This window comes from Sinocyclocheilus grahami, unplaced genomic scaffold (genome assembly GCF_001515645.1).
Source record: "Sinocyclocheilus grahami isolate Dianchi unplaced genomic scaffold, SAMN03320097.WGS_v1.1 scaffold134.1, whole genome shotgun sequence".
NCBI classification, from domain to species: Eukaryota; Metazoa; Chordata; class Actinopteri; order Cypriniformes; family Cyprinidae; genus Sinocyclocheilus; species Sinocyclocheilus grahami.
Genome location: NW_015505313.1, coordinates 1,293,079 through 1,308,817, shown reverse-complemented (window position 1 = coordinate 1,308,817; position 15,739 = coordinate 1,293,079). Strand labels below are relative to the sequence as shown.

At 36.4% G+C, this 15,739-nt stretch overlaps 1 protein-coding gene across 2 annotated transcripts in view; it reads right to left on the bottom strand.

The window, feature by feature from the left end:
* The window catches only part of LOC107590953 (parkin coregulated gene protein homolog), a 101,538-nt gene that overhangs the window by 33,008 nt on the left and 52,791 nt on the right, over positions 1 to 15,739 (bottom strand). For both annotated transcript variants that reach the window (XM_016279914.1, XM_016279915.1), the window contains exons 3-4: positions 6,940 to 7,111; positions 4,942 to 5,091 (exon numbers count right to left, since the gene is read on the bottom strand). In XM_016279914.1, coding sequence (XP_016135400.1) covers positions 4,942 to 5,091; positions 6,940 to 7,111 — 322 coding nt within the window. The remainder of the gene's footprint in view (positions 1 to 4,941; positions 5,092 to 6,939; positions 7,112 to 15,739) is intronic.

The following is a 15,739-nucleotide window of genomic DNA, read 5'->3' as shown; positions in this document are numbered from 1 at the left end:
TAGATAGATAGATAGATAGATAGATAGATAGATAGATAGATAGATAGATAGATAGATAGATAGATAGATAGATAGATAGATAGATAGATAGATAGATAGATAGATAGATAGATAGATCACAAATAGGGTCCACAGTAATGTAATGTAATGTAATGTAATTATAATATAATAAATAATTATATTATATTATATATCAATAATAATTAGTGGTGCAACGGATCACAAAATTCACGGTTCGGATCATATATGGATTTTGAGTCACGGATCAGATCATTTTTCGGATCAGCAAAAAAAAAATTACTTTAAGTAGTTCTATACCATAGCAAAAACTACTAGCTTAACTAATAAACTTAGTAATAAAAAAAGAACAATTACACAAATTACAAGCATAGATGAAAACAACAAATCACAGTTACTAATATCAGAATTTAGGTGCAGAAATAATAATAATTAAGTTTAACACAATAGTGCTCACTGCACAATTTAAATACAGATTAATCTTTGTTAGAGCTGTGGTGCAGTAGACAGAAACAGGTATTTATTGGCTGCTGTCGCTTTAAGACCAAATGCACGGCACTAATACTGACACGCATCAGGTTTCTTTCTCACCTGTTTACGTTCACTTAAGAAATAACCGACTGCGTTTACTAGAATACTTGCCAAAAACTGCTTGAATGTGTAAACTGGCAAGACAAAACATGTGCAAATGATAAACTTTCACTCTATGATGGTTAAACTTAACAGTTAATCCACGAATCACATGCGTGCTGAATCGTGGGGCCTGGTCCGTATGGATCATGGATCATCTACGATCCGTTGCACCCCTAACAATAATATTTCTATTCTAATTATTTTTATTTAATAACATTTGTTTTCCCAGTATATCAGAATGCACATTTTCACTCTGATTTTTAAAGACTAGTCAGAAACTGTGAGAATAATCAAATATTTTTATTTTTTAATTGACAATCGTAGATTTATTGTCAATGTAATAGAAGATAAATATTTTACAAATATTTATAATATTTTTTTTTTTCACAGTACAAATGGCTCTTGATACAAGAAAACATATGGCCTTTATAATTTAGGAAAGAGTTCCCTCGCAAAAGGACCATTTGTTGCCTTAAAAACCCTTGGTTTAGCCATATAAATTTCAACACCAGGCCATGTAATTTTAAGCAACAGTCCTGGTCTTGTCTATTACCGATAATTCCCTTGTGACTTCTGTGTTCATTTATTAAATATTTTGGCTAATTTAAATACACTATTAGCTTCCAATAGAAGTATTAGCCTACACTCTCTGTTCCATTTAACACATTTACCAAAAAAATGCTTAAATCCAGTTTTAAATCCCCCAAAAGTCCACAGATTCTGTCTAGGCCTGCTAATCACTCAAAAACACGTGAAGATATGTGCATATGGAATTGCATTTGCATTATATAAGGTCTGCATTGCCTTGAGTGACTGCTGCCCTCCAGAGCCAGTCTCACAATGGGAGGAGGTCGTTAAGTGGAGGTACAAACTACTACTGGCAACGTGTGATAAGACACACCTGAGGCTAATAGCAGCTCTGGCATGCACATACAAGGAACAACATAACCAGACCGCCACCAAGATAATATATCACCAGCCCCCACACCTCTGAAACTACCACCTCATGAACACAAATAGTATTTTTAGTTCTAACAAAAACCTCTCAGAGTTGCATCATTGCCACCACACTATATATGTTTCTGTGTGTGTTTGTGCTTATCAGACTCGTCGGCATTCCCAGCAGGAAGATTCATAGGACCAAAAAGAGTGTATCACAGCAGGTCTGTTGCAGATTAATGTGGAAACCAGACTAACAGCTCAAAGATAATGCAGGCCAATAAAAAAGAGACACACACATGCACGCAGGAGTGAAGCAGAGGCTAACGGCAGAACAGCTCGGGGTCGTTAAGCATCATTAGCAGGACATTTGTTCACACACATTTGTTAGGAAGCGTCCTGCTAAGCAGGGAGTGTGTTCTCCTCAAGGAGTGTGTACTGGACAGAGGCAAGCAGGCAGGAAATTAAGTTACTGCCGTGTGTGTGTGTGTGTGTGTGTGTATGTGTGTAATCTACTGCATGATGGAGCAGATCGTAAGAGACGTCACCGTGTTTGATTAACAACAAGAATCATCCCAGCTGGAAAACAACAGAAGCGTGTAAACTGCATCTGTGATTCGCATGCATTTACAGTTCCCGCATATTCAGTAGTTTGAAGTACAGCAGCACACAAACACTCGCTCACACAAGTGAAAATGCTGCAGGCTAATCAGGAGGTAAATCAAGTTTACCTGAAGCCCAAGTGACCACAAAAGTCTTAGAAACACATAGAAAGTGAAAAAACACAGCAAGATGTCAGTGCTACATATTGATCGAAGGGGTTAAACTTCCAGACTCTTAATGATTTAAACAGAGTGGAATAACATTGGGAAAACGCACACAGAAATTGTTAATTTACAACTACTCCAGGGTCAAGGAGTTCTGCCTAGAACAAATTTACCACAAATATTATTTTTAAAGGAACAGTCTACCCAAAAATTGCACGGTTTATGTAGCGCTGAATGCCAAGATCAGGGGTTTGATTCCTAGGGAACATAAGCTGACAAAATGTATAATTTACTGTAAGCCGCTTTGAACAAAAGCATCTAAATATTTCCATAAAAATCATACTGGATAATTATTTATTATAAAGCTTAAAAAGAAAGAATTGAGAAACATTTACATTACATACATTATATGTATGTATTTATAATATAACATAGCATAACATAATATATAAATGTTATATTTATATATAATATAAAAGAAAAAAACCTTACTGCAGTATATAAAATATAAAAATAGTATGTAAAAATATTTAACAGCACTGGAATTACTTTACTTGTTGGAAGTGAAAAGAAAATATGCACACAAACAGGCCAAATTACACACAACTCTCATATGGCTAAATTCATGCAAAAATGATGGACAAATGTGACCTTCAAAATTCAGGATCTGAAAACCACAGAAAGGAGGACAACACACATACATAGACACACAACACCACAGTACCAACAGCTGCATCCTGGGGAACAAAAGACCACTATGCAGACACAATTTCCCTCTGGCCACATTGCCACAAGGCATGAAAACACCACACATACACAAAGAGGCCCGTGACTTACTATGAGAGTGATCCAGTTCAGCACATCAAGAAAATACGTAACCACCATCTCCCCCCAGAGGAATCCAATGGAGAAAAGCGGATCATTTTTAGACCAACTTCAATTAACCGCAAGTCTCCAAACATCTCTCTCTCTCTCACAATCAGACTACTTAACTACGCCACAGAACTAAAAGGTTTGTTTTTAAAACTGCAGACAAAAATAGCAACTGCTCATTTCCAAATTCACAAGATGCACAGTGTCTGGTACTACTTACAAACAAAGAAAACCAATCTAACCAGTCCTGATCTTGACTTGTAAACCAGGCATTAAACACTTAAGAGACTTTACCTACAGCTAATTCACAGAGGAGATTAGCATGGAGCCTGGAGCTAATGAGAGAAGCTTTCTCTGCTCCTCCAGTGCTCCTTCTTTTGCTCAAACAAAACATTAGCAGATAATGTTACGGAATTAAGAAGACAAAAGATTCAAATTGGATATTGATCAGAGGAGTGAGGTAGCAGCATTTCGGCTGGTTAAGCCTGTGATGGGATGATTGATCCACAATGATTGTCCTCACGTCTGAAGATGTCTGGCAGGCCTATAGTCTGCCTGACAAAGGCGGTGAATGGAAGCGTGAACCGGTCCGACACCAGGACACAATGAATACAGAACGCTCACATCAGTCCTCAGGACCATGTTTAAAAGGATGAAAGACATCAGATGACAAAGAGACACAAATATAACTACACAATCAATGGAAATTCAGGCACCAGATGATGTAGATTCTTGTATTGGCATGTAGAAAGTCGGCATAAATGTTCAGTAATGATGTAGAATATTCAATAAGAGTGACTCAGAGCAGTGCCGATGCCTGATAATCTGAGACCAGCTTTAAAGATCACAGCTGAAGGCTTGGATCCTGAAAGACAAGCACTGATCTCCAGCAAGACAAGGGTCGCAGGGATCAATGCAAAATCAATGTTAATTGTCAGTGTTTTTGTGGCCGGATCAGAGATACAAATAAAAAAGTTAAACGTAAAACCAAGCAGCAGAAATAGCACTGAATGTAGTCTTAGAAAACATACTACTATAGAAGTAAAAATTGCTGTTTTATAAAAACAATAAGCCACTTTTCCAAGGCACTCCTCTGTGTTTTGTGCATAAAACCATCCCTTGGAGAACACCATTTGTGTATTGTGTGTACACAGTCTTGAGAGATTTGCTGATTAAAAATACTTCTGTCAGGACCACTGCCGTCAAAGATGATTGACAATTAGCATACAGTTTGGATTGGCAGTATGGTTCTGTTCTGTGCATGAACTCCCTGTGCATCCATGCAGCCTAGCATAGACGACAGCAGAGAGAGCAGCGGTAACCCCCTTAGGGTAAACAGAACAGAACCAACATGAATGTATTGCAGGTATCATTAATGTTCAACAATTTAATGTAAACATTTTAGAAATTAGTCTGAATCCTGACTGGATGAGAGGAGGAGCTGGGGATGGAGGAGTGTAATTAGCTACTGGGCAACACGAAAGCTGCTGATAATACTGAAGGACCTTATATATTGGTGCTGTGATAGGTGTCACATCCCTATAGGTAGATGAGGATCAGCTGAGAGTCAGCTGACGAGAGCTTGACTAACATGACCTGCCAGAACTAACGCTATGCTTGATATATACAGCATATATTTAACAAAAGTTACCTCAAAGAAAAACCTTTTAGAAAAACCAACAGCAGTTACAGATTTATATGAGTTGCTTACTGTTCATGTTCTTAAAGATGTTCAGGATGGGGAGGATCTGTCTGTAATACGGGACCAGTGCCTCACCCACCATATCTGCTGATACAACCAGGTGCTGCAGAACCTTCAGCGTGGTGCAGATGACCTGCCTGCTCCTTGTGTTGAGAGCATCTGTAGACAAACACAGAGAGATGACGAAAACAAGAAAGAAGGTCCAAAAACATTTTGAAGTCAGGAATATTTTGACAATGTGTGGGAATTTTTTTTTTTTTTTGCCATTTTACAACCCAAGATTGGGGTGTTATATTTGCACTCTCTTTTTCTCCGTCCAAAGTTGAAAAACACTTCCTCTGTATGCAGGGAAAAAAGCATCAATTCAATACTACAAAAAAAGTCTTCATCTGAAACCGGCATGGTATATTATGGGAACAATGGTTAGTGGTTAGTGGAAAGAATGACAGACCAGTTGAAAGAAGCAATTTCATTCATAAATATCTATTTTTCTATATGATTTGATTTCTACTGAGAAATAAGCTTTTGTTGTCATTAAATATATATTTGGTTACCTCTTGAATTATCTCACTAGATCATTGATGTTATGATGCATTTAAAGCTTGCCTGAACAAGGTATTTAGGAGGTACCTTCCAATCACCTCCATTTACTTCCTGCTCTCCTATATCTGTATAACACACTATGAAATTCTAATTACCAAACCAACAAGGCAAACTGTTTTCAAGCGGTGTGACATTTGCACTGAAGGAGTGTTCTATAATTCATGGTGTGTGATGCGTCTGGATGAGTGAAGATCTGTTTCTAAATCTCTCTAAATAAAATAACCATTAATTTCTCCCTCATATTAGGCTCTAAAAATGAACGACCTCACATACCTTTTCCTTCTCTAAATACCACAGGAGCATGACATTTAGACACTTCAGTAATTGCGTTAGTTTAACTCCTGATACAAACATATCTGCAGTCATTCCTGTGAGAGAGGGAAGAAAAAGTGTTCTCATCTATCTATCTATCTATCTATCTATCTATCTATCTATCTATCTATCTATCTATCTATCTATCTATCTATCTATCTATCTATGTTGCAATCAAGAAGAAGGATTATTTTATTTAATTATCTCACAGGAGCAGTGCAAAACATCGACCTTCTCGTTTTCAATCTCTTCAATGTGACCTTTGCTGTATGTGTAAGGTCAGTATTTGTTGTTGTTTTTTTTTCTCCAATTAGCTTAATCCATTCCTCCTTCTATCCATGACTTTCTAATGTATCCTAAGTTTTCTAAAGTCTTCATGAAAGAAGCTTATTTTGTCAGTAAGATGTACCTTGCATTTATAATACCATTTTTTTAAACAGGAAGACAAGCAAAAATTAACCAATAAAAACTTACATTGTAAAAAAAAAAAAACTTACATAATAATAAATGACTTCTATATTACATAACCATAACAGGTGTCTTTTTGCTTTGCTGGAAAAACATTTGAGTGTTTTTTAAACAAAAAATGAATAACAAAAATTATATTCTATAATTTAAACAGCATCGTAAGAACCCCTGGCAAAAAAAATAAAGCACCAATGCCCAATATTGCTCTCATCACACTAAATTCTCCTTCATATTGTTGAGCTCCTCACATGCCTTTGGCCAAACTCCAGCTGTGATATGCATTTTCAGCATTTCAAGGATTGCTTCTTACCACCTTTCCATAAGCCAGATTTATGGAGAGTGACTGCTTTAGAGTTTTGGAAGGTAGCCTCTTGGAGGCCTCCCTTAATACCGTAATATTATTACTAATTTAATGCCATTTTTATTTTCTCTTTTGCAAGCTTTGGAATGCTTCTCCTATTCTTCCTCCAAGCTTTCAGATTAAGTGCATACTCTGTACCAAGGACAGACTGACCCCCATTGAATGATTTTGTGACTTACAAAAAAAAAAAAAACTTTGGACAGTAATTAGTATACTGGACAGGAAGAGCACTAGGGAGCAAGCCTTATCTTAATGACACTCACTTTTGATAGGTATGATGAGCTGTGGAATAACAGGCAGGATCTTACTGCCACCATGCTCCAGCATGTCATGGATGCCCTGTCGAGCGAAGAACTCATAGGGGTGAACTGTCTCGCACAGTCCGTCAAAGAACAGCGGGAGGTAGTGATGGTAGTCCAGTTTTTCGATCTCCACCTGTTTAAAACACACACGCATACAGGGTGAGCATTATTTAAAGTGTGTCTGTTCACTATAAAATGTAGGAGCTGCTTCAAATGAGTGGAAGGCCAAAGGGTTTGTGTGTTTTTAAATAACCCCTCTTTGCGTATATGCTCATATTAGACTCAACAAATACTCATAAGCTCCAAGCCGAGCAGCCCCTGTTTTAGTGCCCCTTAGCATGCCAGCACACATTCTGGAGGGGAGACTGGGGGGGACAGCTGTTCAGGGGCTTTAGAACACTCAAACATGTGACTTCCTGATGGATCACACGTTCACACCTGTTTTGCTTGGGTTATGAGCATGGAAACAGACGTGAATAGACAAGGCCTGTTTCCTGTCCTTGAGTATTTGACATAGTCACACACACTACTGCCTGTTTCTTTCTTTTCTTCTTTCTGTCACAAGTCTGTAAGTAGGTTTCATGATGTTGTGTTCAATTTTTTTCCCAGTAAAAATATCAGAAAATTCCTAATAACTAAATGTATCTGTATGTATTATATTAAAGTGGTATATATTAAAGATGTATAGGCTATATATTATAGTCATAGGAAAATATATTAATACTTGTTTTCAGTGAATGTATCTTAAATTAATAACTCTATATTATTATTTTTAAGATAAACTTTACTAAATGTGTCACATTTTTGTTATAAACAAACAACAATAACAAAACAATTTGGGTAAAAGGGTAAAATAATAATAATAATTGAAGATATATTCTCTAAACTATTTTTTCATGTGCTTTTCAAGTAAATAAAATATTAAAATATTTTTTAACTAAATATTTTTTAAATGTTTAAATATTTTATTGGAAAACAAAAAACATAATATGTATGTTTTTTTTGTTTGTTTTTTGGCAATGCATTGTGTAGCTGTTTATTATGTTGTTCTGCTATTGTTTATTTTATTGTGTGTGTGTGTGTGTGTGTGTGTGTGTGTGTCTGTGTCACATGACCCCTCTACAACTGTTCTTTATAGTGGTAGTGTCACTGATACCAGGAGCTGTGAGCTTGAAAGTTGCCAGAACCTCATCAAACCCCTCCTCTGAGATAAAAGCGTACACACACACACACATACACAAACACACATGCGCACACACTCACAAACACAGCATCATAAGCTTAGCAAGAGGGATGATTGCTTAGAGCCAATTTACTGGCTAACCTTGACCTTTTCTGACTTGGTCAAGATCATCTTGGTGAGTCATGCAGCAAAACTTGAGTACAAAAGCAAATATGTGCAGTGTGCTGGTAGATAGACGATAAACACACACACACACAGAGGCATAGTGGGGATTCGGAACATGAAACGCAAGAGGAGACACATGCAGCTAACCACAGACAGATGTCTCACATTACTGGGGTGATGTCTGTGGGACACAACCTCTGCCTGTAGCATTAATCACTGGAACACTGTGTGTGTGTGTGTGTGTGGGCGGGTCAGGTTTTGCCTACATTGTGAGGAATAAATGTTCCAACATGGATATTAAAACACTACCATTGTGGGCATCAGGCCATAAAAATGGCTTTACTAAATAATGTATTAATGACAAGATAAACATCCAAAAAGTTTTCTGTGGGAAATAGGTTTAAGATTAGGGTGTAACGCATATAATTAACTCAATATGAAGACAATAGAAGTCAGAAAGGCTCTGCCATGATAGAAAAACAAACATGTATGTGTGAGCAGATCTCCAAGGAAATTTATAAGGCTGTGTTGACCACGAATGCATGTGCACCTGATGTGGGTTCTGAAGGGATATTTTTATTAGTTATTGTGAATTCAGTGCCAACACGTACACTCATTACAGCCAAGCATGCTGAGCCACCTTTACAAAACTCACACCCCTGCAGAGAAAGAGTCAGTGTCACTTACATTTTTTTCATACAGACAGCAGAATATGTGTAAGATTATTAAGCCACAAATGCAAAGTTGTTCCTTAAAGGGGTCATATGATGCGATTTCAAGTTTTCCTTTCTCTTTGGAGTGTTACAAGCTGATTGTGCATAGATAAGATCCCTGAAGTTGCAAAGACTAAAGTCTCAAAACCAAAGAGATATTCTTTATCAAAGATAAGACTCTGCCACGCCCCCCTAAAACGGCTTGTTCTAACACGCCCCCACATATCTACGTCACTATGTGGAAATATTTGCGTAATGCCGCCCAAATGTGCACGCAGAGAAAGAAGGCGTGGTTTCAGTAACCGCAGTTAGTGTTGAAGCAGCCATGTCAGGGAGACGCTGTGTGTTTCTAGGCGAAAGCAAAAGCACTTTATTTGGCTTTGTGTGTGTGTGTGTGTGTGTGCGAGCGCGTGTGAGAGAGAGAAGGGTCACATCACAGTGGAGTCAGCTGTCTTAACCGTGGCTTGTGTACCGCAAACACATACCAGCTTCATCACTGTGTCTGTCACGTGACTCTGTTCCCCTTTCGGGCTTGAACTGATGGTAAAACTAATTACATTTTCTGTCTTTACATTTATTTTGAAAGATGAAGCTCGCGATTATGGTAAGGGGCATTACATTTCCGACGAGTGCTTGCGGTGTTCGGCCAATCACAATGCACTGGGTCAGCTGGCCAATCAGAGTAGACTGCGCTTGTCAAAAGGAGGGACATTGTAGAAAACGAAGCGTTTGAGAGAGGCGGGGCATAGAGGACCTACAATAATGTACAGTATTTGAAAAATAATGTGTTTTTTGAACATTAAAGCATGTCAACATATTCTGTTACACCAAATACACAAAACAATGATCTTTAAAAAAGCATCATATGACCCCTTTAATAATTATCACAATTAAAAAAAAAAAAATTAAACATTTATATACACTACCTTTCAAAAGTTTGGTGTCTATATAAAATTTACTACTATTTTCAAAATTACAGTAAAATATAATTGTTACCATTTAAAATAACTGTTTTCTATTTTTATATATTAAATATGAAAAATAAAAATAGAAAATATATTTGATATTTAATATATTTTTTTTCAGCAGTACTTTTACTTATTATTAACATTATTTTTGTGGAAACCACAAAATTGTACATTGTTCAGGATCAAGTTTTTCTGAATTTATCAGTATTCTTTGATGAATAGAAAATTCTAAATTACAGCATTTATTTAAAATATAAATATTTGTTAACATTAAAAACATGTTTTACTGTCCCTTTTGATCAATTTAATACATCCTTGCTGAATAAAAAATATTTTCTTAAAAAAATCTTACTGACCTCAAACTTTTAAATGGTAGCTAGACTTTTAAAATTCTAGATTACTAAGCCACAATAGCAAAAAAATTTTTTTATTAATTCAGTTATTTTATTTGAATAATCCATCAATATTTTTATTATTTAAGGATTTTTTGTTGTTGTGTATATTATTTATTTTAATTAAAATAAGTTAAATTAAAATAGAATACACTTCTTGTTACTTGTCACTATATCTTCCAGCAGAACATACTTAATAAATCTGCCTACTAAAATGACATTTTAATAAAATGCTGTATGTTTTCTTATTATATAGTAGGACTAACCAACTTTTAAAAGCAATAAGGCACTAAAGGCTGTCTTGTGTCTGCATCATGCCTAACAACACCCTTCAGGCCTGTTTCACAACACACACAAAAGCAGTGTGTTTTCATATTACCACACTTATTAAAACATCACAGTGTTCACTAATCCAATAAATTCCACTTCCTGTCAAACATTTTCCAATTCAATATCCTGTGGGGTGTGGCAAATTTAATTCAAATTCACACTTGTGAACAGAAAGACAGCCAATTCTTAAAAACTAAACTCTGCTCGCTCCTGGTGTGTGAGCGCTTGTCCTTTAAAAGGATTTTGATAGCTCTCACATCTATTTGTGTAACATATTGATTTAGAGCAGCCGGAGATGTTAAAGGAAAGACAAATGATTTGTCACCGGTGCAAAAACAAAGAAATATGAGGAGTATCACACTTGCTGCGAATGTGACATACATAAACCACAGAATGAGACTGAACAGCTCAAAAGAGACAACATTGGTAAGGTATTTGAAGTAAATAAAAAAAAGATTGCTTTACAATGAAACAGAGATTTATTTCTGACTCTTATAAAAATCGAAGACCATTCTTTACTATTTACACATGATTTCATTTGGAGTCTATTCAAAAGACAAGGGTGAAATATCAAGTGGGATTTGAAGAGAGCGAATCTGATCATAAGTGGTCAGTGAGACAGAGACCAGGGTTGTCCCATATCGGTTGCTATGAGGACAGCAAAGATTTCAGTGGCAAATAAGTGAGCACTGAAATTACAGGTGCAGGGAAAAAGGCAAATATGGGAGTCAGTGAAACATGAAAAGTGCTGGTCTCGCTGAAAGAGTTTCTGTTGAATGGATGCAATTATGATCCTTTTGGAAGCCATTAAAACTGTAACTGCCCATGAGCAGAGCTGTTGAAAGCTCTTAATGCCTGACAGATTGGGCAGAAAGACAGGCAGGTGCGGTTTGAGCTTGTATGGCTGCAGTGGAACGGATGAGGCAGAGCTGAAACTAACTGCCGGCACTCCAGACACGCTCTGGCATTGAGGTGAGACATAAGGCTTGATGTGAACGCCAGCAGCACATTTCTCCCAGCGAGCCGAGCACAAAGACACCTGTAGGGGGAAATGGCCAACCCGTGGTGTCTATCATGAAGATGAATGACCAAACTGGCCACTTGATTTTATACCATCACTAGAAGAGGCACTCAAGGACACTCAAAGGACTTTGTGAGTTCCCCGTGCCACGGAGGACGAGTGAGATGGTACTAAACACAATACAGGCATGCTCTCAACAAATACTACACAAATTTCAAGTTGGACAGTCAGCCTGACACACATTATGACAGTTTGAAATGTGCCCTCCATGTGCAAGAGGAGGTAAATGTTCAAAGCAATGTCCTGGCTATGAGAGTGTGACCTGTGAGAGTGAAAAATGTCATTGCATATCAGGGAACTACAGAGGGAGGAAAATAACTTGACATCCTCTCTTTGCCAGGCTGTCGCTGTAAGATAGAGGAGCAGTTTTTCTGGCATGGGGGGGGGTGTACATTTTCAGGCTCATTCTGCAAGGAAATCATTCTGTTTTCTGGAGATGGCTGATGAAATCACCAGCTGACACGCGGGGGCATATGTGACACAGGCAGGACTTCGTCTGTCGAAATGTATTCACACCACATCAAAGTGCTGTTCACATATGCTATATATGTCATGTACAGGAAAGACAAATGTCCTACTGGAACATGATGGGTCTCATTCATGAAATTTAATAATAATTTAATAATAATAATTTAATAATTTAATAATAATAACAAAAATAATAATTATTATAATAATAATTTAAACATATTTTTGAATTTTACTAAAGATTTCAAGTAAAGAAATAATAATAATAATAATAATAATAATAATAGCTGCTATTAATTATTAAAAATAATGCCTGTTCAATTATTTAATTATCATATGTAATGAAAAAATGTGTATGTATAATATTTAATACAAGGGTTTTTGCAGGTTTTATGAAAGTACATTCAAGACTTTTAAGACAAGGTAAAGAAAATTGATAAATTGAATGGAACACAAGGCATCAATATGCGTCTCCAAATGTCTCCATTACTTTTTAAATTAATTTTACAAAGGAAAAAAAAACATTGTGCCAAACCTCTGCTCCTAATCATTAGAATATGGAAACTTTTACTGTAACTTTTAAAGGCATCACAAAAAAATTATGCTCTTCATCAGTATTCTTGTCTTGTTATATGTCCAAATGTCTAAAATTTGTCAAACAAAATACATTTACTTGAGAAGTGAAATAAGCAGTTTTGTTTTATGAAAACAAGACCAAATATTTACCAATGCCAACTTAATTCAACTTAAACCAACCTACTTCAAAGAGAAAACAAGTTCACTGATAGATGTTTGTTCTTGTTTTAAGCATCTCACTTAATTAAACTCACTTAATTTTGTTCAGTTTCTCATAAAATAAGACTTCATAATGTATTTTGATTTCAGGATGTTTAGATATTTATACTGGAAAACAAAGCAAAAAATAATAAGGAAGATACAACATTTTTTTGCAGTTTGCAACATTTAATTCCATGACTTTATGAATGTAAGACTTTCTACTTTTTAAAGCCTTAATCTGTGGAAGGGTAAATTAAGAAGACCCTTTTAAAGGGGTCATATGATGCGATTTCAATTTTTCCTTTCTCTTTGGAGTGTTACAAGCTCTTGGTGCATAAAGAAGATCTGTAAAGTTGCCGGGGCTTCCGCTAGGTTGCTGTGAAATAATGTTCTTTTTAGCAGCATCATATGACCCCTTTAAGACACAGAAAACCTGTATAAAATAAAATTATAATATAATAAAATAAAATATAAAAATGTCCTTTACACTATACTGAAGCCTTTTGCTCTGCAAACATGAGCAGGATGATACAAGAAAACCGTATAACATAAGAGAGGCAAATTTTTCTGCTCCTCCAGTCACCTAAGATAAAGAAAACCAAAGCCTGTGTGTGTATCATATATTTGGCCTGGATAACAGCAATGCTGTGTGACTCTGCTAATGTCAGGAGAAGCCACCGGCACACATCTAATGCCGGTGGTGCTGAAGAGCTCCAGGAAGGTGACAGGCTGTAACAGCAGCGCTCCAGAGCAGACAGGCTGGAGTTGCAGCCGTGGGGCTGTGAGAGGCGGGAGAGAGTTGACAGGTATTGTCAGGAAGCTCAGTGAGCGGCCAGCAGACGGAGACAAGCTTGTCTCTGACGAGTTTATTGAAAAAGCTGCAGGCGCAAACAGCTTGAGCCAACATGGCTCTACAACACACACACACTCACCATACATAGACATAGATGGTCTTATTTCTCATTCTGCTTCTAAGAGTCTCTTTTACCTCTCTTTTCTTCAGGCACTAAGTACATTCAGCAGGAGGAAGAGCAGAGACAGACAGAGAAAATAAAAATAAAAAAGCCATGTAAATATTGACAGAAGAGGTCTAGTACATATGCCCCAACATATTGAACTGGTCTGTAAAGGCCCGGACTCACCAGTCGCAGAAAACAATTATTTATGTACTGTAAACCTATGTTTGGAAAACAAAGAAAAAAAAACAAAAGAAAAAATAATACATGTAGGGGAACAAACAAACAAACAGAAAAAAAAACAGAAAATAGAAACATATAAAACTGTTAAAAACAAAACATTAACTAAAATCCATAATTAAACACAATTAAACAATATACCTATGTTTTGAACAAAACAAAAAAGACAACAAAAATAAAAAAAAACAATTAAATAAATTAGATAAAAATTTAAAAAAATAAAATTTCAACAAAAATGTATAATTAAACACAATAATACAATAAAATAATACAAGTATATGTATTTATAAAATTTATAAAATGTCAGTAATAAAAGTCTCAAGTTCAAATCTCAGAGAAATATACTTTTTTTTTAATAAAGCAAGTAAAATTACAACTTTCAATGAGAGGGCCAAACAGAACTGGGAGCAGACGTGAAACTGCTGTGGATGAGTGATTGAGAAGTGCACATTTGAGAGCTGTATGCGAAACACTGCTGCCCCAGGCAACTGCCTATATTACCTATGCCAGAATTCGGCACTTGAGCTAGTACTCATATGGGCAATGTGAGTTTGAATATGGCTCAACATATTTCTCAGCCTTCTCTCTTTCCATCATTTCCTGTCACCTCTCGGTGTCTGTCTTTGTAAGTGGAGCTTCTCTAGCTAAATTGCTCACTGCACGAGTTTGAAACACGGTTAGATATGGCTGGTAAAACCAAACTTTTTCTCTTCTAGTAACTAGTGCCAATCCTGTCTAGAGTCAGGAGGAAGATGAAGAGAATAGGGTGTGGAGAGAGGTGGAAGTAGAATTCACTTTTGGGCTTTGCTAATCACTTTTGGGCTTAGGGAAAGATTGGCAGAAATGGAAAAGGAGTGAGTTAATGAGAAAATATGAGGATTCTTGTGAGGCCTTTGAATGAAATATGGCTGATATTCTCTGTGTGCGGTGGAGACAGGGCTGTCTGTCATTAGCACGCTGAGGGCAGAGAATCTAGGCTAAGTGTTCAGGCCATTTCTGTTGCCTTTCCAACCGACTGCGTAGATATGAGGATTTCACAGCCTATTACACATGATAATTGGAGAACATTTTGAATTGGAGGCAATTTTCTCTTCTTCTTTGTATGCATAAATGTTTACAGTATTCACAGTAAAGGCTTGTCTGGAAGCATGTGACAGAGCATGCTAGATGACGGATCCAGTCACGTATTCAATATTTGTTTCTATAAATGTGCTTGGCACTCTGTCAAATACATTTTTTTTTTTTAAAAGGGCATAATAGAGAAGGCTATTTAAATGATGAATGTTTTGTTTACACGGTTTATTAGCAATTCCCAGCACGCAGTGATATTCAATAACAGCACTTTACTAAAAGCGCACCTTTATCTCATTTCATTGTTGCCACTTCTCCAAATCAATCAGTGAAAAAGAATGAGTGAAAGAGAAAAGAGATAAGCGGACAAAAATTTGAGAATAGGTAACCATTTGTATTAGCTGCAAAATTTTGGCA